The 24,916-nt window shown below is 49.2% G+C and overlaps 1 protein-coding gene across 6 annotated transcripts in view; it reads left to right on the top strand.

Moving 5' to 3' along the window:
* Positions 1 to 24,916, top strand: part of TSPAN14 (tetraspanin 14) — a 57,297-nt gene that overhangs the window by 17,999 nt on the left and 14,382 nt on the right. For all 6 annotated transcript variants that reach the window (XM_086680139.1, XM_086680141.1, XM_086680140.1 and 3 more), the window contains one exon: positions 10,640 to 10,737. In XM_086680139.1, the coding sequence (XP_086536265.1) occupies positions 10,657 to 10,737 (81 nt within the window). In that variant the 5' untranslated portion in view covers positions 10,640 to 10,656. The remainder of the gene's footprint in view (positions 1 to 10,639; positions 10,738 to 24,916) is intronic.

Below are 24,916 nucleotides of genomic sequence, written 5' to 3' on the forward strand. Positions count from 1 at the left end.
TTTCTTGGGGCACCTGGCCGGCTCATTCGGTTAAGCATGTGACTCTTGAACTCTTCAGGTTGTGAGTTGGAGCCCCACATTGAATGGAGAGGTTACGTAAAAATAAAACCTTTTTTGGGGCGCCTGGGTAGCTCAGTTGGTTGAGCATCCGACTTCGGCTCGGGTCATGATCTCGTAGCTTGTGGGTTTGAGCCCCGCATCGGGCTCTGTGCTGACAGCTCAGAGCCTGGAGCCTGCTTCGGATTCTGTGTCTCCCTCTCTCTCTCTGCCCCTAACCCACTCACATTCTGTCTCTGTCTCTCTCAAAAATAAATAAACATTAAAAAAAAAATTAAAAAAAACAAACCATTTTTTTTTTATTTAAAAAAAGAGCTTTCTCTTCTCCACTTGTTTATTTATCCATTTATATATATCAGAGTGGACTCAAGGATTCTTATTTTACTCAACGAATTAAAAATCCATTACTATTATCGTTTATTCTGATGCTCAGATTCTTCCAGATTTTGCCAGTGAGAGTTCCTCCAAACTGACTGCTTTGAAGGACAGCTCTTAAAAATGTGAATTTCTAGGTCTGCCACACTTCTATTGAACTAGTCTCCCTGTGCAGTTTGGAAAAAGCTCCTTGAGTGATTCTGATGTTCTTTGGAATCTGGGATCAGCTGGACGAGACCCATGATTTTCAAGTGTGCTCCTCACGGAACCTCCTCTTTCTTCCCAGACACCTGAGACAAGCAACCTGCTCTGCCTGTCTTCATGCTGGGTTTCTGGGTCAGAATTTCTTTGAACAGAAGCTCCTGTAGCTTAAAAAGTAATAAAAATAGTAAGTTTGAAAATCATTGGATTAGGTGACCTCCATTCTAGGCCCAGGACTTTTCCCGCTGAGCCCTCGCCTCCCTGCTTCCCTCCTTTGACCCACTTCTGTCCCTCCCTCTGCTTCTTTCCCAGCAACAGCACTGGTGTAGACAAAGGTCTCCTCTCACCAGATCAACGAGGAGGCCCCTTGGCGCTCCTTAGACTCAGCAGGATTTGGGTTGTGGGTTTTGGTGGTGGAAACTCATAATGCTGTTTGCTAAGTTCAAGGTTTCATACAGGAAACTAGGCGCTTAGAACCCTAGGCCCATGGGGGGGGGGGGCTGCTGGGGCTCAGAGCTGGTAGCCTAGGCTTTCCTGGACCTCCACATGGAGGCCATCCCTTGGGCCTCTGGTCTCCGAACTCTGGGAATCTCCCTTTCCCACACCTGTGTGCCAGGGGCTCAGTGCTTGTGATGCCATGATAAGGGAGGGTGGCCCACCCTTACCCCTGTGTGACTTTGTAGTGTCCTCCCCTGAGGACGAGTCAGACTTCTGGATACCTCTGAATGGCTGCTGCCAATGTGTCCAGTTTGCACTGTTTCTGGCAGACCCTGGCCATGAGGAGTTGGGTCCTAAGTAGAGTATGACAGAGACACTTCTGACCCTGAGGGTGACTCCGAGACGTTGAGCTCCGTGGATCTGAGCCTTCCTCCCCTTAGTGGGTGGCTGTGCCTTGGGGCTGAGGTCACAGGTTCATTCCTGTGGACAATGAGGCAGCCTACTCTGGCCTGCCTTTGTGATCCTCTCTCTCACTGGAACCTGTTCCCCTTCCATAGTCACTATTCCTATCCTTGACTTGTCACCTTAGGCCTACCTGTTTCGTTGGCCCGAGAATGTTCCCCAGCACCCAATGGGCTCTGAGGACTCTCTTGGGTGGTAGGAATGTCTGAGGCTTAGGATGTGCTACTTGGAGATACAGCCAGGCCCCCAGCTCCCTTGGGAATATGGCTGCCCTTCACTGGCATGGGCCTGTGACTTGAAAGCCAGGTGGAAAAGTTGAGTCTTAGTGAATGGCTGACTGGAGAATGAGTGAGAGAGGAGACAGCAAGGGTAATGGGGGTGGGGTGGGGAGGGCAGGTTTCCAGCTCAGGTTATGGATGGACAGTGCTATCCAGGTACAGCATAGTTCAGCTGAGATCTCTGCTTAGGGTTTCACATGGCCCACATCTAGGTGTTGGCAGGGTTGCGTTCCTTTCTGGAAGCTCTGGGGAATAATGTACTTCCAGGTTCATTCCAGTTATTGGCAGAATTCAGTTCCTGACTGTTGTAGGACTGTAAAGGTAGCCAGGGCTACCCTTATCTCCTGCTCTGTGCACATGGCTCCTGGATCTCAGATCCAGCATTATGTACTGTGTCCTTCTCATGCTTGGAACCTTCCAGATTACTTCTGCCCTCAGCTGGTAGAAAGCTCTGTTTTTAAGGGCTCACATAATTCCATTGGACCCACTCTGGTAATTTCACTATTTTAAGGTTAGTTGATCAGTCAGTCTTAGTTACATCTGCAAAGTTTTTTTTTGCCCTTTCTTTTATATGGTGATAAGTTATGCTTCCTGGTTTTTCACTTTGCTCAGTAAAAAGATGGCAACTAAAAATATTTTGAAGTCTTCCTAGACATCTGGGTAAAATTGGTGGGTCGAGTGGACACGCTTAATTTTACTTTATCGTAGAATCTCACAAAAGTTAAGATAAAGGGGATTTTAAAAAAAATCTGTATGAGGATAGGGGGGATGGGAAAGGAAACAACAAGAAACAATTTGCAAGCTAGTGATGGATGAGTGACCCAGTTTAAAATAGAGAAGTTGGGGGGCACCTGGGTGGCTCAGTTGGTTAAGTGCCTGACTCTTGATTTTGGCTCTGGTTATGGTCTCATGGTTCGTGAATTTGAGGCCCGAGCTGGGCTTTTGTGTTGATAGTGTTGGGCTTGCTTGGAATTCTCCCTCCTCCCTCCTCCCTCCTCCCTCCTCCCTCCTCCCTCCTCCCTCCTCCCTCCTCCCTCCCCCTCCCCCTCCCCCTCCCCCTCCCCCTCCCCCTCCCCCCCTCCCCAGCTGGCACTAGCACGTGCCCTCTCTCTCTCAAAAATAAACAAACATTAAAAAAATTAAAAAATAATGAGAGAAGTTGGTGTCACCACCCACATTGTTATTTTCGGGCGTGGTGCAGAGGAGCATCTGAGGTGGCTAAATGTAAGAATTCTTTGAAAGTGGCTGATGTGGTTGGATACCTGGATTGCTTTCCTTCCTCCGTGATGTTTGGTGATGCCCTCTTCCCTTTAGCTGGACATTGGGGATTTATTCTGCAGAAGAAAAAACCAGGGACCTGTGAAACCCCAGGTATTCCTGGAGGTGCATATGGAGACCACATTCATTCCCCAGCCTTCTACTTCCATTTGGCTTCTCAAACACTGATGACAGCCAGCCCCCTTCCTTCCAGGTAGGAGCTTAAAAGAGACCGCATTGGGAACCTGACTGGCTGCAGAGGAAAGAATTAACGATGCCAACAACAAGGTTTCCCCAGCAAATGGCCCAGCCTGATCATCTTCACAAAAACTCACCTGCCCCAGGACTCAGTGCTTCCAGTTAGTTTTTAGGCATTTACTCTTCCTCATGAGGATTACTAAGGATTATTAACATCTGAAGAAGGTGCCTAACATGAAAGGAAGCAAAACAAATAGGAAAAAAAAAAAGGCCACTTGGAAGAAACATGCTATTTAGAGGGAAGAACATTTTGAAAAAAATTAGACATTTTCTCAGAGATCAGAGAAATTTTGTATCCATGAAGTAAGAACAGGCTGCTACAAAAAATATTTTGAAAACAAAATTATTAAAAGTTTAAAAAATGAGGGCAGGACAAAAATATCAGGACAATTAGAGAATCAAGTTGAAGGAGTTCTTCCAGAAAACAAAAAAGATGAAGAGATGGATAACAGAGCGAAGGATCATGCAGGGTTTCCGTATCCACTAGTAGGAGTTACAGAGAGAGAGAGAACAGAGAAAAAAAAAAAAGTAAGAATGGGAAAATCATCAAGAAAAAAAATTTCCTAGGCAGATATTGGTTTCCATATTGGAAGGACTCCTTGGATGTTGAACCAAGTGGGTGAAGGTGAACCCAGACCAGTACCCTGAAATTTCAGTATGCTGGGGAGAAAGGGATGATCCTACAATTTCATACAGAGAAAGAAACGCATCAGACACACAGATGGGGAACCTGAGTGGCTTCACAGCTTCTCAATACGCTGGAATGTAGAAGATGTAGCGTGATGCCTTGTCATTCTCTGTGAAATTGATTCCCAATTCTGTTCACATGCTTTTGTTCAAGAGTGAAGGTAGGATAAACCTGTTTTCAGATATATAGGGTTCAAAAAACTTGCCTTTTGCACTGAAAGTTTTCTCCACCAAGGTGAGCAAAGACTGGATCTCTCGTGGGCTGTGTCCCAAATTGAGGTAAAGGGAATTCTGGGTACCAGTCCAGATCGAAGCAGCTCCATAAGCTCCAGGAGAGTTTTCTTCTGGAAGAAGAAATACAAACAGAACATCTGCTGTTAGTGAACTTACTGAGAGGAGACTTGGACAACTGGCATTGAATTTGGGGTTGACTATGGATAAATTTATAGGAAATTAAGCAAACAGAAAAATAAGAGAATCGTTAACTCCAGAGAACAAAAAGTTGTGCAGGAAAAGTAATTATGATGTATATGGCTCTCCCTGATGTTAGAAGTGGTCATGATAATGTAAACTCTGAAAGTCACTCTAGCCATTGCTAGAGTTTAACTGTAATTGGAATGGAGATACAGGAAAGGAGAAGGATGAGGGAGCTTGGTGGGGGGCAAGTGGTTTCTATAGGAGTAAATAGAGTGGGGTGCCTGGGTGGTTTCATCGGTTAAGCATCTGACTTCAGCTCACGTCATGATGTCACGATTCGTGAGTTCGAGCCAGCATAGGCTCCCTGCTGACAGCATGGAGCCTGTGTCCGATCCTCTGTCCCCCTCTCTCTGTCCCTCTGCCAGGGGCAGAGGGTGTGTGTGTGTGTGTGTGTGTGTGTGTGCATACAGTACATATGTGCTCACTCTCTCACACAAAAATAAACATGAAAAAAAAAGTTACATCGTCACCTTCCAGGGTAGGAAGTAGGTAGGTAATACCTAAAACTGAAAAGCCAAGGAATAGTAACACAAGCGTGTTATATATGGACATTTCTAAGAGCTATTTGGGGTATAGCTATCAAGATCAGCTGGAAAGTTGAAAGGGTCCCTTGGAAGGGGGAAGGGCCTACAAGCTGCTTTTTCTCAACACAACGTATATGGTAGTTGCTTCTTGGATTCTGTGCAGGCATGATTTTGAAAAAAACAAACAAACTTGAAACCCCAAATCTAGAATGCATGGGGCACAAAAAGGGAGGTATTTTTTCACGAAGCTCAGCTGTGCACATGAGTATGTGTGCACTGGCTTGATTTTGTTCATGTGTTTCTTACTGTGGGTCATGGTGAAAATGTGAAAGCCATCGTCTGCTGGTTTCTCATTGCCCATTTACTCCTCATACATCTGAGCTGCTCACGTATTTTACAGTGGAGCACGTGCTACTTTTTTAAATTAACAATAAGACAGGGAGAGGGAGAAGGAAGGAATCTTACAGGCTGAGAGAATCCCAAAGTAGACAAGCCCTGTCTACAAGGACCGTAGAGGTCATCACGTTGGGGGGGCCAACATCCTTGGAGGTTGGCACATCCTCCCCCCAGCAATGGCCAATTTACATTTATAATGCAGAGGTGGTAATGGTTAAGTGCAACAGTGGAAACGTTTCTAGAAAATCACTTAGCAGTCTACCCCCCCATGCAACCATTTCCACACTTTTATATTCCATTTTGGCCTTCAACCACATGCTTACAAATTGTTCTGTAATTGCAAACCATGATGTTCAGATTTCAAACTTAATGCATATTCTTTTTCTTTTGTTGGTTTATTTTCTGGTGGCAGATTCTTAGTCATGACTTTATTGGATTAAGGGTATGACTTTCTTTTTCTTTTCTTTTTTTTCTTTTTTTGGTTTTGAGTGTCTGTAACCATATTGCTTACCAAAGAGTGGTAACAATTTACTCTGCTGCCAGCAAGGTGTGAACTTGGCATCCTCATCACGGACTTGGCATCCTCATCACGGGCTTGCCAGCAGCAGCTACGTGGTTATTTTGTCAAATTAAAAAGTGTAACAGGAGATAGCATCTCTGGATTGTCGTTCAGTTTCATTTCCAGTGATGTTGAACATTTTCTCATCTGTTCATTATATTGTCCTTCCCTTTCATTTAATGTCCGTCTCTTTTGTCCTTGTGTCTAAAACTGGAGTCTTTTGAGTATGGATTTTTAGACATTGTAGATTTTTTACCCTTTGTCATAATTGCTGCGGCTGCCAAAAACATTATTTATGTTTCATTTAAAAAAATTTTTTTTAATGTTTATTTATTTTTGAGAGAGAGAGACAGAGTGCACACAGGGGAGGAGCAAAGAGAGGGAGACACAGAATTTCAGGCAGGCTCCCGGCTCCAAGCCATCAGCACAGAGCCCGACGTGGCACTCAAACTCACGAACTGTGCGGTCATGACTTAGCCGAAGTCTGACGCTTAACCGACTGAGCCACTCAGGCGCCCCTGAAGACTTTATTTTTAAGTAATGTCTACCCCCGACATAGGGCTCGAACCTACAATCCCAAGATCAAGAGTTGCATGTTCTACAAGCTTTGCCAGCAGGCGTCCCTCAATGGTATTGGTTTTAATTAAGTTCCTTAGTTGGTAGAGAGCGGAGTTCTGCGTTCCTCTGATATGACTTGGTTTAGCAAATAAGAGGAGCTGTCAGGGACCACGGTTACTTCGGGGTCATTTGGCTGCATGTTGGGTCAGCTCTGGGCTTTAGTTTCGGCACCAGTGCCTTTGTCACCTTCTCGGGGTGCTGTGTCAACGTGGGTAACACTCAGGTGGGGTTGCCAGGGCGTTGAGGCTGTGAAGCGGCTGAACCAGACCCACTGGAGCTCAGCATTGGCTTCGTTCCCCAAACTGAGGTCCCCAGGGCCTTGTGTCGGAGGCGTGGCTTGGACTGGGGTCCACACAGATCTTCCCTTTACCTCCTTTGGTTTACATTCAGAGATCTTTGGTGACAGTGACGTTAGGGACCTGCTTCTACAGCCGGAGGCCAGCAGGGCAGATTGCAGTGAGAGAGAGAGAGAGAGAGAGAGAGAGGAGCAGCCTTTCTTTCTGCTCCTTAGGCTCCCTGGGGGTGGGGAAGTGGGGTCACTCTCCCCACCTGTGGTTACTTGAGTGCCTTTTCTTCCCACGGGGAGGAATAAACAAGTGGGTGACAAAAGACTGAAATGTTTCCCCTCAACAGTTTCCTCTTTTGTGAGTTGGATGGGGAAATGGTGTCATTGGGACATCCCCACGCCTAGACCTCACAGGGTTATCTTGGTCCAACAAAAGTGGTGCAATGGGTCGTGCATGACAGGCATTTAGGGGACGTGTCTGAGTGTGGTGCACGGTGTCATGGGTGATCAGGGGTTTCCTAGTCCTTCCCTGGTGTGGACCTGGCTAGTGCAGTTCCAAGTGTCTGAGTCTCCAGGAAGGTACGGGCTTGGAGTTGGTGTCATGGTTGTTGAGACTCTCTGGGTGTGGGATTGGACCCTGACGTCTGTGAAAGCAGAGCTTTTTCCGGTTGCCTGTGTGTCTTTGTGGAGTGAGGCCTTCGGGGGCCACAGTGAAAGAGGGTAAAACCTGTGGTGAGGGAGGCCAGGTGCCCTGCAGAGAACTCTCCCCTCTGGGGCCTGCGTGGTTATGAATTCCTGTGGCCTTTTTTTTTTTTTAAATGTTTATTTATTTTTGAGACAGAGACAGAGCATGAATGGGGGAGGGTCAGAGAGAGAGGGAGACACAGAATCCAAAGCAGGCTCCAGGCTCTGAGCCGTCAGCACAGAGCCCGACGTGGGCCTCGAACTCACGGACCATGAGATCATGACCTGAGCTGAAGTTGGATGCTTAACTGATGGAACCACCCAGGTGCCCCTCCTGTGGCCTTTCTATGTTCGTCATGCTTAACCGGCCGGAGCTGAAGAACAGGGAGCTCCAGGTTGAGAGTTCTGTTTCACCTCAGAGTAATCATTTCCCAAAGGCCCCAAGCAGAGGGCAGGGATGAGGCTGCCACTACCTTGGAAAACATGCAGACTTGTGCTAATTAGCTGGTTTCTTTGTGGAGGAAGAAGGGGGACTGGCTTTGTTTACTGCTCCAAAGCTTTTGAGCGAGAGCTTTACCATGGTTGGGTTAAAGCTGACAGCTCAGAGCCTGGAGCCTGCTTCGGATTCTGTGTCTCCCTCTCTCTGACCACCCTCCTTGGTGTCCAAGGAGTACTCTCGAGGACTCCTGAACTTTTGGGTACCATGCCTGAGTAGCCCTCCCCAGTCTCTGGGGTTCCGTTCTATGGAGCATATGGCCATCCACCTTCCAGGCGTCTCTAGGAACCACGAAGAAGAGGGGGCTGTATTTGACAGTTCTAAGCAGCAGGCTTGTCTTGTCCATAAACAGAAATAGGTTTTCTACCGTTTCGAACATTTTTCTGCCTTCTGGGGCATTTTCAGCCAAGTTGACTGTTTCACTGTGAGGAACTTACCTGAGATTTAGGTTAAAAAAAGTTTTGTTTTGTTTTTTTCTATATGCATGAAGCCAGTCATCTGAAGTCGGACGAAAACTTAGCGCTTTGAGGTTTTTGTAATCTGTGAAACACAAATGGGTGAATGTTGGTTCCCTTTTAGTTAGTTGCCTACCAAGAGTCGTCGCTACCATAGCCCTAGTCTGTCCTGTGTCCCTACAGCTAGCAGGGTCCTTCTGCCTTTGTAGGATCCCCAGAGGGACCGCAGTCCATGGTGCCCGGGCTGATACTTAGTACATTAGGCGAGTCAGAAGTTGTCAAACATGAAGATTCTGGGCCCCAGCCTAGCCCCACTTATCAGAACGTGCAGAGGGTAAGGCCTTGAGATCTGTGTTTAGGATAAGTCGTTTGATGCTGTCAGCTGGGTCCCTCAACACCAGTGACATCAGGGATCAGTTTCAGTTGAGGATGCTGAGGCCTTGAGAGGGCAGGAACTTGCCCAGGGTCGGGTCGCATTGCCGAAGGAAGGAGTCTCGGCCTGAGAGCCCCCGGTGGTCTTGTAGCCGCCCTGCGTGGCCCAGGCTGCGTTCAGGCCTCCTGTGTGCCCTGTCCCCAGCGGTGTCCTTCGGTACCTGGGATCACATTCATCCTCATCCTCGGAGGGGAGTTTTGTGCAAGCGCGGCTCTGACAGTGGGGACGGGGCTGCCAGGTTGCTGTCCCCTTCCTGGCTGGTGTTTGAGACCTGACCGGCCAGACTCGCCCATCCCTCCTGGAGGGAGGAGGTGAGCAGACCGTGGTGTCCAGGCTTCGGTGCCTGTTGATTCTGCTCTGTGGCCAGGAGGGTTGAGCCAGCACAGCACTCATCTCCAGAGGGCTGTGGTTTTCATGTCCCTGCTTGGCACCACTTTCTCAGAACATTATGAGCCCCGTGGCCAGGCCACTGAGGCCCAGGAAGGGATTTTGCAGCAGCCACTCCTCGGCAAGGCGGCAGTAGCTGGATTCTTCCCGGCAGTTGTGAGTGGGTTGTCTCCTCACTGCTGGAGTAGCCTTGTTTGTTTTTGCCTTGGGCCCTGTTATGATGTGCCCCTCCCCTCACCCCAGGAAGTGGGAGGTGAACTGGGGCCTGGGGGTGAACCCTGGATCCTGCCTCCTGAGGGTCAGCTTGAGACTCCCCCCCCCCCCATCCCCCCCCCCCACCTTCCCCATCAGGTAAAGGCGGGCCAGGTCCTGAGATTTCCCTTTTGAGGGCACCTTCCTTTTTGTAGGATTCTCTGAGGGGCTTTGGGGGATGAACACAGATGAAAAAGAAAAAGAGGGCCCCCCACTTCACCCTCTGTGCTGTTCACAGAGCATTCTGGAGTCTGAGCTTTTACCCACAGCCTCTGGAGGCCAAAACGGTGGTGGGCGAGTTGCAGGGCAGGTTAAGCAGGCGAGGGAGGGGAGAGAGGCATGGGCGAATGCTGGCTGCTGTATGCTCCTGGGGTCTCTCCACCTTCCTCACCTCTGTGAGGACAGAGCTTGGGAGGTCATCTCAGAAAATGTTGGATGAACGAATATGGAGCCTTAATTCTGGCGTCTTTACTGGCCTCGGTTAGATCATGCCTGCCTTTCATCTCTCCTTCCCAGACGTGCCTCTCAGTGCCCCCGTTTCTTTGGTGACTCCCTCTACTCCTGGCCCCTCTGCCGCGGGTAGTGGTGGGTGGAGAGGACGTGGACTGGGGACCCCGCTGTCCTGGGTTCAGATCCTGGGCCCTGTCGGGTTTTTTTGTCTTATCCTTGGGCAAGTCCCACAACCTTCCTTCCTAACTCCTGTTTCCTCTGCCAAGCAGTGGAACCAGCAACACCCAATGCAGAGATGAGGAGATAGATGTTTGGGAAGGCCTGGAATTCCGGGGACACTTTGAACACCGACATTCTGCGTTCTTTCAGAAATCTCTTCTTTTCGGGGCTGTTTTTGGAGAGTTGAAGGAATGTGGTTGTTGCCCAGTCTACAGCTGGCATTGAGAGTAAACTGAAGCCTGAACCCGTGCACGAACACGGGGAGACAGTTTGGGTAGATTTCTGGAGTCTGTGCATGAGCCTCACCTTTGCTCTTTCTTGGGGAGCAGGTTTGGGGGAGATGTTATTGTAAGTGACCCTGTCGTCTCATCGCTCCATGTCTGTTCACAGATCCCGCCTCTCGGAAGATGCACTATTATAGATACTCTAACGCCGAGGTCAGCTGCTGGTATAAGTACCTCCTTTTCAGCTACAACATCGTCTTCTGGGTGAGTTATCGAGAGCGGCCGCTTAGTCTTTTATTCAGTAGATCGTGATTCTTCACGAACCGTTGATTTGCCAGGCCCCCTGTGAGGCTGTGCAGGAGAAGGTGGGCAGGGTTAATGAGCCCCCGCCCCCCGGCCGCCGGCAGAACCAGCGACAAGTCCATTATAAAACAGACTGTTAAGTACAGTGACAGGGAAGGCCAAGGTGATTGAAAACCAGGTTAATGGGCCCCTACCTGAGCCTTGGAGGTTTAGGAACGTTTGAAACTCTGGCCCACACGCATGTCTGTCTTCCCGCTTCCCTGCCTGGGAATGAGCCCCATGAAACGTCGGTAGCAGGGCACTTAGTGCCCTTTTGACTGTGGGCCAGGCCCTGTTCTAGGCTCTGGGAGGTAAGAGTGGACGCAGGCAATAAAGCCCTGTTCCTTGTGGTGCTTGTGTGTAACCCGTAATGGCAGTAGCCTACTGAGCAACAGAGTAGGGAGCTCCTTGGCTAGGGTGGTCAGGGAAGGGCATTCTGAGGAGGTGACTTAAGGACTGAGACCAGAGTGTGAGTGAAGAGGCAGCCGGTGGGGGTCTGGGAAGAAAGCTATAGGCAAGAAGAGCAGCATTTGCAAAGGCCCTGAGGCAGGACTGCACTTGGCAGGGGCAAGGGACTTGGGCCTTGTGGCTGGAGCTCAGCGAGTACAAGGGAGAAGGGGACACGAGGGAGGACAGAGTCATGAAGGAGCCGGGGCATGTAGGACCTTAACAGTTGTCAGTAAGGAGTTGGAATTATTTTCTACTTTCAGTAACTCTGAGGTTATAAGTTGGATCTGATTTTGGAATGGTTCTGCAGAGTGAAGGGATGGATGGGGGTCTCATGTTCTGAGATAGAATTTTGGGACAGAAGAGGGAGAATGGTCTCTTAGCCACATGGAGATGTTTGTTTCCTGTCTGCGGCCACCCTAGAGATGAAAGACTTCACTACCATCGGGGCGGTGGCGGGGGCGCTAGATGAGGTCTTTGAGGGAGAGTGTGCTGACTGAGAAGAGGAGGGAGGGGTGTGAAGGTCAAGTCCTGGGGTGCTAGAGGGGACCCTGAAGAGGAAAGTCGGCTCCAGAGTTGGCTGTGAGTGGGTGGACAGGAGACTTTGTATCATAGAAGCCTCTCAAGGACAGAGGAACAGTCAGCTGTGCCACAGGGGCGTGACGTAGGATGAGGACAGAAAATTGGCATTGGCCTTGACAAAGTGGACGTTGTTGGTGACGTGGACCAGACCTGCTGTGTGCTCTGGGGGATGGAAACCCACCTGGAGCTGGCCAAGGAGCCAGGGGGACGTGGGGCAGTGGAGACTATGACTCATGACAGATCTTTCAAGGGCTCTGCCCTAAAGAAGAGCAGAAAAATCGAGCACTAGCTGGAGATGGTCAAGGCATTACGGGAGGTATCCTAGCATGTGTGTGTCGCCAGGGGGGTAGGTCCAGGAGAAGCAGACACTGAGTCTATGCAGGTGGGTGCGGGGACGCGATCGAACACCTTAAGCAAGCATTGCTTATCAGTATCTGGGTGGGGGCATGTGCAGAGGGAGGGACAGAATGAGTGGCCGTGATGCCACATTTTGCCTCTCCTGTGGATTTCTGGCATGCCCTGTTTGGACTCGAACTCTTGAGAACAAGGCAGACTTGCGTTAAGACTTCCCAGCTTTTGCCCTTGATATTATAGCATCGTCTCCTGATGGTTTATCTCAAAGTTTTGGGGTTTTTTGTGTGTGCCTGTCCTGGAGAAACAGGGTGGGATTCAGTGCATGGCTGTTTACCCCACGTCTTTGTGCTCAGCCTGTCTCCGGCAACTTTGTCATTTTCCTTGAAATAAGGCAATATAGGACATTCGACGGGTTTCCTTTGGGCTTCTCCTGATGGGAGGACGGAGGCTGCCTCATCCTCGCAGTGTGTGGCTTCCTGGATCTGCACGGCTCCTGGCCTGGCCCCACCCGGAGGCCCCACCCACAGGCCAGGTGTATGGTGGAGGGCCAGGTGGCAGACAGGCGGTCTGACACTTTGGACACTTGTACTCCCAGTGGTCCGTGTTGTTCTCTCCCACCCCCAGGCTGTGCTTGCTTGGTCTGGCGCCTTGACCTTCGAAGGTCATCCTGAATTGTTCAGCTAGAGCGAAACTTCCCGCTGCTGTAACTGAGGGCCCGCTAATGCCCTGTTTCTTCACATTCTTTTCGGAACCGACTCTTGGCTCTTGGGAAGCTTTACCAACTTGTCCAGTAACACCTCGGCAGCCCCAGATTCGAATAGGGGAGTTCATGAATTCCGAGTTGTATTCTGCTTGATTGAAAAGGGCTGCAGTGTTATCGGCGTTCTGCAGGATTGCCGATGTGTGGCCGAGAGTCTGTTTCTCAGTTAGTGTGCACTGGGGCAGAACAGGAGGGGACAAAAAGGAACAGCCAGGCAAACGAGGCACGAGAGAGCTTGGCTGGGAAAGTGCGAGGGTGGCCAGACGCCTCCCTGCTGGGTCCCTAGCAGTTATCTCCTGTCTTCTGCACAGGAGCTTAAGTGTGGGGTGAGGCCTGAGAAGTGGGGCGCAGAGCCTTCAGGGAAGAGCATGGTGGGTGCAGCGGGGGGCACCCCGGTGCCAGTCTGGACTCTGACCCGCTCTGAGTGATACTGAGTAGTCTTCGCGTTTTCATTGTGAAATATCGATGGCACAGGCCTGCTGCCTGCCTCCCGAGGTTGCTGAAAATGTGTAAAACCCTATGCCAAGCTTTACCTCCTCAGAGACTCCGAGAAAGTATTCTTTTTTTACATAGAGCAAATACCAAAATTGAACAGTCTGACAAACCTCCATGTTCCCATCACGTGGCTTCAACAGTTACCAACTCATTAGCCAGTCTTTGAAAATTTATATCCTCCCCTGTCACCCTCGATTATTTTGAAGCAAAGCATAGGTTGTTTTGCACAGAGTGTTTTTGTATTTGTTTTGTTTCGATGAATTCGCAGTGCACAGCGGGACGGGACTACGGCTTTGCTGGCAGACCTGGGCCCAGCAGGCAGGTTCAGATATGCAGAAGCAACCTGTCATTTCCGTGCCCGATTCTAGGTGCTGGAATGAACACAAGGTTTTATTGGGCACTTGGCCCCGTTCAGAATTACTTGTGTACTAACACACACCTGTAACAGTCAAATAGGGTTTTGCTTTTTTTTTTTTTTAAAGCTCCCTACCTACAGTTTGGGACTGAGATTTTTTCCCCCAAGGGACCATTAATATTCGCTTGGGGTGAGAAATGTGGACGGAGCTGATGTGTGTGTACAGAGTGAGCATGGGGTTGGGCCTCATGCGGTTCTTCTCACGGGGCTGTCCGGGAAACAGTGCAGCATTCAAGGACACTAGCACTTTCTACTTAAAAAAAAAAAAAATTGTATGTATGTACGTATTAATTATTTTTAAGTAGGCCCCATGCCCAATATGGGGCTCTACTCATGACCCTGAGATCAAGAGTTGCATGCTCTACCGACTGACCCAGCCAGGTGCCCCTCTACCTTTTTCTTTTTCTTTTTTTTTTTTAATCATAGTCATTCTTTGCTTGTATTAGTGAGACCTGTTTCAAGTGCAGAATATCACTCTGACTTAAGAAAATGCAAATCAAAACCGCAAGGAGATACCAAATTACACCCATTAGGATGGCTGTTATTCACATACACACACACACACACACACACACACACACACACCCCAAAGTGTGTCGCCGAGGATGTGGAGAAATTGGAAGTCTCGTGCACTGTTGGTGGGAATGCAAACTGGTGCAGCCACTCTGGGAAACAGTAGGGAGGTTCCTCATAGTGTGAACAATAGAAGTACCGTATGATCCAGCAATTCCGCACTTGGAATAGACCCGAAAGAATTGAAAGCAGAGTCTCAGAGAGCTATTTGCACACGTGTGTTCATAGCAGCATTCTTCACAATGGCCAAAAGATAGAAGCAACTATCTTTTGCTTCTACCGAGCAAAAGCGTCTCGGTAGAGACGTCTACCGACAGATGAATGAATCAACAAAATGTGCTCCGTATGTGCAATGGAATATTTTTCAGCCTTTAAAAAGGAAGGAAATTCTGACGCACGCCACCACATGGGTGAGTTCGAGGACATACGCCAAGTGAAATAAGCCCGTCACAAAGGAACAAATACTGTATGATCCCACCTATGTGCAGAACCTTGTAGTCAGAGGCTTCAGGATGGAAAGTAGAATGGTGGCGGCCAGGGGCCGGGGAGGGGAGAGTGGGGCGTCAGGGTTGAGTAGGTACCGAGCACCGGTTTTGTAAGGCGGAGGCAATGCACAGTGCACAACACTGTGTACTGAGCGCCACTGAGCCGTACTTTTACGAATGGTTGCGGAGTTTACGTTTTACATTGTGTATACTTGGCCACAATTCAGATGAAAAAGCAGTCTCCTTTGACTTGCAAGGAGGGGCAGCTGGGTCAGGTAGACCCTGGAGGCGGCACCGGATAGAGCCCTTTTCTTTGTTCTCACCCCACCTGGTTCCAAAAAGAATTTGAGCTCTCTTGGTTTTGCTGAGTGAATCCTCTGGAGGGAATCATTCAGATGATGTCTGCAACCCCAGGATTGCTTCCCACCACAGCATTGAGTTCAATCTGCAGAGGTTCAGATAAAGCCCCTGCCTGGATCTATTTCAGAGATGGATTAAAAGTGGAGAACTGAGGCCCCTTGTGGCACAGACAATAAGCCTGTGTTACACGGGCCAGAGAGTCCCCCTGCCACTGGCCGCTAGCGACTCGGGCAGGTCTGGGCCGCAGCTTCCCTGCTTGCGAAGTGCGGGAATTGGCCTCCGAGCCCAATGGGCAGCCTGTTTCTAGGTGAGAGGAGAGTCGTGGGCATCTGTGCTGTGACCAGAGTGGCTTCAGGTGCCTTCCTTCAAAGTGACAAAGGCCTCCCCTGACACGGGTGAATATGTAATTTATGGCTGGAGTCGGGAAACTTTTTAAGAGTGAAAGAGAGCTTATTAAGAGTTCTCAGACGTATCTCGGATGTATCTCAGGACTGTCCCAGGCAAACCAGGATGTGCGGTCACCCTACCCGAGAGAGGCAAAGCGAGTCTGCCGGGGAAGGACTGAACCAGCAGCTCCCTCCCCCTCCCCCAGCATCTGTGTGGGTGGCGGGTTGTCTTCTCTGTGTCTGGACTTGACTGCGCTCCTCCTTTGATAGCAGACTCCCCACATCCTGCAGAGCTAATGTCTCTGGATCCCTCTGACTGACAAAGAGTTGCCCTTATTTGAGTTGAACTCTGTCCATGTAACACCAGACCCCAAGGCTTGACCCCTGGTGTCCATGTGGTTTCTCTGCTTCTGTCTCTGGGTGATTAGGTCAATCAAAAAGGGAAGTCCAGGGGCGCCTGGGTGGCTCAGTCGGGTAAGCATCCGACTTTGACTCGGGTCATGATCTCACAGTTTGTGGGTTCTAGCCCGACGTCGGGCTCTGTGCCAACGGTGTAGAGCCTGCTTGGGATTCTCCCTCTCCCTCTCTCTGCCCCTCCTCCCCTTGCGCTTTCTCTCTCTCTCAAAAATAAATACATTAATTAAAAAAAAAAGGAAAGTCTAGTGTTTTAATAATATGTGTAGTATATTTTCACTTCCACTCCTGAGAAGTGGTACCTTTTTTCTCTTCAAGTTTTATTTAACAAACTTTTGTAATCGCATGGAAATTCTAGAAGCTTACCCAAGGCACCCCCGCTTTACCAAGTTCCCTCCTCAGGCTCCGTTCTGTCTTCAGTTGCACGTGGTCTCCCATCTTTGTGAGAGAATCCTTGTAGTCGTGAGGTCAGCGTTTTCACGTCAGCATCAGCTAGCCTAGAACATTCTAGGTCACCACAGAGTCTTCTTGATTGTATTTTTGGAAATTCCCATATTGGACATTTCGGTTGTTTCCAATATTTTTTTTTTTTTTTTTTTTTTTTTTACTATCCTAGATAAGGATGCAGTGACTGGTTAGTGTAATACAGATTCCTCCCTTCGGGCAAGGCAGGGAAATTATTTGCTGGGATAGATTCCCAGGAGTGAGATTAAATGGGTCAGAAGGTGTGTATGCTGTTTTGACCTGACCGACATATTTATACTGTCAAAATTACTTCTCTTGAAGGGCTGCCCCAATTCATAGGAAATAGACTGCCTTATCTCTTGGCACATGGGGTGTGTGAGTGTGTATTTTTCTACATTTGCACTTGCCAAGTCAGAGGGCAAGATTGCTTAATCAGAGATTCCACTAGAACACCCTGATGCTTACTCCCTATAGGGCTTCAGCTCCTCATCTCCCTTGAGCACGTGGGAGGCTTGAGGAAGGGCCGCTCACGGGGCTCTGCGATGGTCATTGCCCAGCACATATGATTACTGAGTGCTCACAGGTTAGTGTCAAATCTGGGTAGCTGGTGGTGTGTATAACTATGCATCCTTCCCCAGTAAATGGAGGGGCATCCTTCCCCAGTTGGCATGCCCCAGTCTACTGCCGTGTCTTATGTGTGGGAGTGCCCTATTCCTATCTTGGTTGTACCTTCTTTTTTTCCCCAGAAACACTTTTTAAAAAAAAATTTTTTTTAAATCTTTATTTTTGAGAGAAAGAGAGAGACAGAGTGAGAGCAGGGGAGGAGCAGAGACAGAGGGAGACACAGAATCCGAAGCAGGCTCCAGGATCTGAGCTGTCAGCACAGAGTCTGACGCGGGGCTCGAACCCACGAACCGTGAGATCATGACCTGAGCCGAAGTCGGACGCTTAACCGACTGAGCCACCCAGGCGCCCCCCAGAAATACTTTTTAAATATCCCCTTTATTGAGGTGTAAATTCAATAGAATGGTATTTATTCACTTCAAGTACAGTTCCATGAGTTGACAGCTGTATACTCCATGAAACCACCATCATCCCAGCGAAGATAGAAAACCTTTCTAGCACTTCAGAAACTTTTCTGTGCTCCTCTGCTGTCATTCCCTTGTACCCCTTCCTCAGGCCACTGTCCATCTGCTTCCTGTCCCTCTTACAATTGACCCTGTCTCTTATCTGATTTCTTTTAGTTTAGGTCATGTTTCTCCCTTGTTCTTCTGGTTTTCGTTTCGTTAATGTCTTTAAAGATGTTAAAATTATTGTATTAAAAATTTTTTTAAAATGTTTATTTTTGAGAGACAGAGCTCAGGTGGGGGAGGGGTAGAAAGAGAGGGAGACACAGCATCTGGAGCAGGCTCCGGGCTCTGAGCTGTCAGTACCGAGCCCAACATGGGACTCCAACCCATGAACCGCGAGATTATGACCTGAGCCGAAGTCGGACGCTCAACCGACTGAGTCACCCAGGCGTCCCTTTAAAAATTATTTAAAATTTTATCTTGCAAATTGTAGTAAGACACATATAACGATGTATCATTGGAATCATTTTTCCATGCATTAGTGGTATTAAGTACATTCACCTTGCCGTGCAGCTATCCCCACCATCTGTTTCCAGTCTATTTCATTGATTTCTGTTCCTGTTTATATTATTTCCTCACTTTCTCCTACTTTAAGATTACTTTGTTGTTTTTTTTTCCTAGCTGCTTAAGGCAGAAGATTAGATCATTGATTTTAGATCTTCTTTCCTAGTATAGGTATTTGATGCTCTTTGTTTTCTGGATCCCACACATTTCTTTTTTTTTTTTTTTTTTTTATTTTTTTTTTTTAACGTTTATTTATTTTTGAGACAGAGAGACAGAGCATGAACGGGGGAGGGGCAGAGAGAGAGGGAGACACAGAATCGGAAGCAGGCTCCAGGCTCTGAGCCATCAGCCCAGAGCCCGACGCGGGGCTCGAACTCCCAGATCATGAGATCGTGACCTGAGCTGAAGTCGGACGCTTAACCGACTGAGCCACCCTGGCGCCCCTGCATCCCACACATTTCGATATGTTTTATGTTTTCATTTCGTTTGGTTAAAATACCTTGTATATGCATATTCTGTATGGAATGTATCCTGTCTTCCCCCTCCTGGCTCACTTCAACAGTTTTCTCTTTATTCCTGGATTTTGGTTTTATTATGATATGGGCTGGTGTGGTTTTCTTTATTCTGTTTGAGGTTCATTGGGCTTTTGGGATTTGTGGGTTTATAGTTGTCATCAGATTTCGGACTCCTTTGACCACTATTTCTTCAAATACACGCCTCTCCCCTTTTTCTTCTCAGGCCCCTTATAGTCTCATGGGTCACTGAGGCTCTGTTCATTGCCCCCCCCCCCCAACCCCTGCCCCTGAGTTCAAATAATTTCTATTGCTTTGTCTTTATTTTTTTTCAACGTTTTTTTATTTATTTTTGGGACAGAGAGAGACAGAGCATGAACGGGGGAGGGGCAGAGAGAGAGAGGGAGACACAGAATCGGAAACAGGCTCCAGGCTCCGAGCCATCAGCCCAGAGCTTGATGCGGGACTCGAACTCACGGACCGCGAGATCGTGACCTGGCTGAAGTCGGACGCTTAACCGACTGCGCCACCCAGGCGCCCCTATTGCTTTGTCTTTAAATTGACTCATCCTTTTTTCTATAGTGTCCAATTGCTATTAAACCCATCTAGTGAATTATTGGGGCGCCTGGGTGGCTCAGTCGGTTAAGCGGCCGACTTCGGCTCAGGTCATGATCTCGCGGTCCGTGGGTTCGAGCCCCGCGTCGGGCTCTGTGCTGACTGCTCAGAGCCTGGAGCCTGTTTCAGATTCTGTGTCTCCCTCTCTCTGACCCTCCCCTGTTCATGCTCTGTCTCTCTCTGTCTCAAAAATAAACAAACATTAAAAAAAAAAAAATTTAAACCCATCTAGTGAATTCTTAACGTCCAGTGTTGTATTTTCTATTTCTAATAGTTCCATTTGGATCTTCTGTTTTCTATTTCTTTTCCTCATTATGTTTATGTTTTCCTTTAAGTCCTCAAGAATATGTACAATATCTGTGTTATTTAAAAAATTTTTTTATTAAAGATTTTTAAAAAGTTTTTATTTATTTTGAGAGAGAGCAAGAGAGAATGAGTTGGGGAGGGCAGAGAGAGAGCGGGAGAGAGAGAATCCCAAGCAGGCTCTGCACCGCCAGCCTAGAGCTGGACACGAGGCTTGAACTCAGGAACCGTGAGATTGTGACCTGAGCTGAAATCATAAGTCGGATACTTAACTGACTGAGCTACCCAGGCGCCCCTAAAATATCTTTTTTTAAAGTCTTAGCTAATTCCATCTCCTCTGTAATGTTTGTGTCTTTTTCTAGTTACTGAATATTTTTTCTTGTTATAGATCACATTTATTTTCCCTTCTTGCCCGTGTAGTACTGTTTTTTTTTTGTTGTTGTTGTTGTTGTTTTTTTAAAGTAGGCTCCATGTCCAATGTGGGGCTTGAAATCACAACCCTGAGATCGAGAGTAGCACGTTCTACTGACTGGGGCAGCCAGGCACTCCTGTCTAGTAGCTTTTGATCAGATGCTAGATGTTTTTCCTCTGAAGCATTCCTCTTGTTTTGGTCTGCTCAGGCTGCCATTACAAAATACCATAAACTTGCTGACTTAAATGACAGAAGTTTATTAATCTCTCACATTTCTGGAGGCTGCAAGTCTGAGACTGGGGTGACAGTAGGGTTGGGTTCTGGGGAACGCTCTCTCGCTGGCTTCCCGACGGCTGCCTTCTTGCTGTGTCTACAGGGCAGAGGGTGCTCTTGTCTCTCTTCCTCTTATAAGGATACTAATCATGGAGGCCCCATCCTCATGACCTCATTTAACCTAAATTACCTCCCAAAGGCCTACCTCCAACTGCCATCACATTGGGAATTAGGGCATCAACATTGGATTTTGGGGGACACAAACATTCAGTCCGTGACACCGCCTTTAACAGTGTAATATCTTCTGAATCTGACATTTTTTGTTAAATATTGCGTGTGAGATTCATTCACACTGTCGTATGTAGTTGTAGGTCGTTGATTCTCGTTGTATAATAGTCCATTGTGGGGCTGTATCGTTTGGGATTTTTTACAGTTTTAGGCTACTATGACCTGTTCAGGTAATATAAAAACTATCCCAAGTTGGGGACATGAATTATAGGGATGCTCTGGGGTTTGTGTGGCCGAGCTAAAGGAAATCCTGTCTTTCGTCTTGAGGTCCAGATGGTTTTGGTGTGATAGTTTAGTGCAGGATTTGGCAGACTACGGCTTGCAGGCCTGGCTCCCTGCCTGTTTTTGCACATACAACTTAATTGGAACACAGCCCTGCCCATTCGTTTACATATTATCTATGGCTCCTTTCCTGCTATAAAAGCAGAGTTGAGTAGTTGAAACAGAGATCACCCAGCACAAGGCTGAAAATATTTACTATCTGGCCCTTTACAGAAATGTCAACTGCTGGCCTTAGTATTTTGGTTTTCTACCCACTGTTAATCACTGAACTGTGCCAGCAAGGGCAGAACCTTGGGAGAAGGTGAGGCTGAGGCTGGGTTGGGCTGGGGTTCCTTCTTTCTGTTACCTGGAGAGCTGCCTGTAACCTCCCTTGGATGACTCTGCCCTTCCTCCTTCCTTCCTTTCAAAGACCTTGACAGTCTGATTCCTGGGTGGGGCTCGGGGTGGGCTGTCTGTTATCGGGAAACTCAGAGACATCTGTGGAAACCGCCCCCGGAGTCCTCTGGGTAGTCCTTACTTCTCACTGGGGCCCCTGGCGTGTGTTTGCTGGCTGTGCTGGGAAGGGCACACATGCTTCTTTTTTTCAGAACCGCCCTTCCGGCAAGAGGAAAAGCTGGTGTGTGATAGCTGTGTGACCCTGCGCAAGGCACCATCCTGCCCTGGGCTCTGTTTCCCTCTGTAATGAGGAAGCTGGGCTCCAGCATCCCTTCCGGCTCCCAGACCTTCCAGACTCCCACAGGGAAGTGGCTTAGTTCAGACTCTCTGAATGTGGGACTACTTGAAGGAGGCATCCCCTGCATTGGTGACGGTTCAGAGTGGCTACAGTCTAGAGGGGTGAGGCTTCCTAACCCCACAGATAATCCTGAGACTCCCCTTCAGCCACCTGGGCTCTCAGGGTGAGGTTGGGCCCGGCGTGTGTGCCCTCTGGCGTTCTTTCTGGCCAATAACTTGTATCGTTAGCATTTCAAGTGACTGGAACATCTCTGGTGTTCTCGGAACTCCGGCTCTAGGGTCAGAATCTCCTGTTCTGGAGAGCGCCAGGACCACGGGTCTCTGCCTGGCATGATTTGTGATGGCAAAGCTTAGGCAGCGGAAGGTATACGGGCCTTTGGAGACGATTTGCCTCCCAACTGCTCGGTTTTGCAGATTGGCAAACTGAGGTCCAAGAGAGGGATGGCTTACTCAAAGCCACAGGGTGAATTAGAAACAGAGCTGAGATTCTCTTATAGCTTCTTCCACTCTCTGTCCTGTTTTCTTTCCATCATTCTTTCTTATCTTGCTTCAAAAGCCTCCAGAGACCCTGTTTCCCTAAACTCTAATTCACTGTTGTCTCCTGAGACCCAATAAAAGAGATGCCTCTGGAAAGGAGGACTTTGTCTTAGGACAAAGTCTCGAGCTGGGAGCTATTGGGGGTTGGGCACAGAGACTTTCAGTCCAAAGGCTGGTGGCATCTGGAAGGCCCCTCCATGCCTCTGCTCTGCTCCCCTCCCCTGCAGGAGGGCCAGGCTCACTTGGACTGGCTCCATGCCCTGGGGTGAGCATGTCACGTGTGATCCTTAGAACCCTCCTATGACCCAGGAGGGGTCGTCCCCATTTTCTAGAGGAAGTCATAGGCACAGAGAGCTCCTGGACTTGGCATGAAGTCCTGTCTCCAGGAAGTTGCAGAGTGGAGACTAGAACCAGGACCAGCTGACTTGTGCTGTTTGTTCAGCACTGGTCTGGTCTGCTTTGAGTTTGGCTTCCTCTCGAGTGTCCTTCTGGGTTTTTCTCTAGGACTCCCGTAGGCATGTCAGCCTACTGACAGCCGGGGGATTTGCAAGAACCACAGGCCAGTGGGCAGAGCCTGAAAAGGTTGCGTTGCTGCTGGTGGTTTGCCTTGAACTCACTGCACAAAGGCCTCTGGGACCTGCAAGAATTGCCTAAGTACGTTGACACACACCAAAATGCAGTCTTGCAAGAGGCTAAGGCCGCTAAATTGTGGGTGATCAGGGGCTGCTTTTGAGCTGCTTGGTGTTGGCACCCTCCTCCCGTCCAGCCGGGCCTGGCCAGGTGTCTACACTTTCACTGTCACTTGAACGTGCTTGGTGTGAGGTGCCACAGGCTTGCTTACATGGTGAGCAGATTCTGTGTGGCTCCCAGCCCAGGAGTGCCCCAAGAGGTGCCCTCACCTAATTCCGTGGGGGTGGGGGGGGTGGGGGGTGGGGAGGCTTTGCCTAGGGTGGAGAGGTCTGTAGCATTTACAGTGACACCCAAAGAGGCCCTGCTCCCCGGCCACCCACCCACTCTAGTTGGGACACAGAATGAGCCTCACCACCCGAGGATATGGGTGGTTGGCTTCAGAGTTACACGGCCCCAAGCCCCTTCTGTGGAACCCCCGTGCCATCGGGCCCCCATGCCTGCTCCTGTGGTGGAGAGCTCTGGCTGCCGCTTGCTGTTTCTGGCCTGGGGGTCGGTGGGATAACGTGCTGGCAGGAGGGTCAGAGACACCTGGGTCTGGTTCTAACCCTGCCACTAGCCAGCTCTGTGACTTTGGGCAAAGAACCGAATTGTTCTGCCTCTGAGCTTTCCTGTTTGAAAGATGGGGTAATAGCGCCAGTATTACGGGGTGTGGAAGGGGCCCTTTCAGTGTATTAAGTGTTTAACACAGAAAAGAACGGTCCTGCTTGCTATGGTGACCACAGTGGTGTGCATACCTCATGGTCCAAGGCCGGCCTCCCTTTGGGCTTAGCGGGAATTAGGCCCCATCCTTTGGGAGGGAATTTGATCAGGTCATAAAAGAGAGACAAAGGAGGTTACTCGGAATCTGGAAAGCACCCAGCTGAACTGTCACTCCCAGATGGTTGGCAGCCAGGGACAACAGCCCTGCCCCATGGACCATCTGCCCCAGAGAGATCCAGAGAAGAGGCCCCGTTGGGAGCTGGGTTAAGCTGGCCAGTGTCCTGTCCTGGCTCTTCCACGGGGCTGTCGGGTGAGCTCCCAGACAGGCCACTTCCCCTGTCTGGTCCTCCGTCAGTCTCCTCATCTCTAGAATGACTATCGGCCCCCAAAGTTCCTGCCTGGGGCCAGTGTTCACAGAACCCATGACCTAACATGTGATCCCACCATGCTGCCGGTTCCTCCTGTCTTTCTGATGCAAGTTAACTTTAGTTCTTTCTTTAAAACAGAATGGAACAAACCATGAGCCCTTTTCTTAGTGCCCAGTTGTTGTGAGAGAAGGAAATCTGTGCTTCAGTGGAGGGAGCTGGCCATGACTCAGCCAGAGGTCTTTGGGGGTTGGCGGGGGGCGGGGGGGGTTGGGGCGGGATGGCAGGATTCTCTCCCTGCCCTCCATGGTGCCAGGTGGTAGGCAGGCTGTCGTGGAAAGCGGCCAGGCAGGGGCGTAGGGAAGGACAAGCCTCCAGGCCCTGTCCTGATCCTAATGCCTCTGTAGGACTTGATGATGGACTTGGGCCACACTGGGCTTTTGCTTGACCCTCATTTGCTCTGAATGCATTTGGAGGAATTAGACCCGGGAGCATGTCTGGGAGGAGAGCCGGAGACCACGGGCAAGGACCACCCTGGTCTTGGAGCCCTGGCGACTCACTCACTTGTGCCTACTCTGTACCTAACATAGCCAAGTCCTTCTCCAAGTTCTTGGGATGCAACCCTGAGCAAAACAGAAAACATCTCTGGGCTTAAGTGGGAGAGGACAATAGACAGACATACAGCTCATGTGGTCCACGGGAAGTGCCGTGAAGAAAATCAAGCAGCAAAAGGAGGTCAGGACTGAAAGATGGAGAGCTGTCCACCTCGGGTGGTCTCTGAGGAGGTGAAATGAGAAGACCTGAGTGAAGTGAGTGAGGAAGCCCGAAAGGGACATGGAGGAACATTCTGGGCTGAGGGAAGGGACGAGTTTGGCGAGTTCCAGAAACAGTAACGATGCCAGGCTGGCCTGGAGAGTAGAGTTGTAGGAGCCAAAGCCTGTCTGCCTAGGCCCTGGTGGGCCATGGCAAGGAGTTTTATTCTAAGTGTAAAAGGAAGTGAGTTGGAGAGTTTTGAGGAGGGGA

This window comes from Puma concolor, chromosome D2 (genome assembly GCF_028749965.1).
Source record: "Puma concolor isolate L17-30 chromosome D2, mPumCon1.1.hap2, whole genome shotgun sequence".
In the NCBI taxonomy this organism is placed as follows: Eukaryota; Metazoa; Chordata; class Mammalia; order Carnivora; family Felidae; genus Puma; species Puma concolor.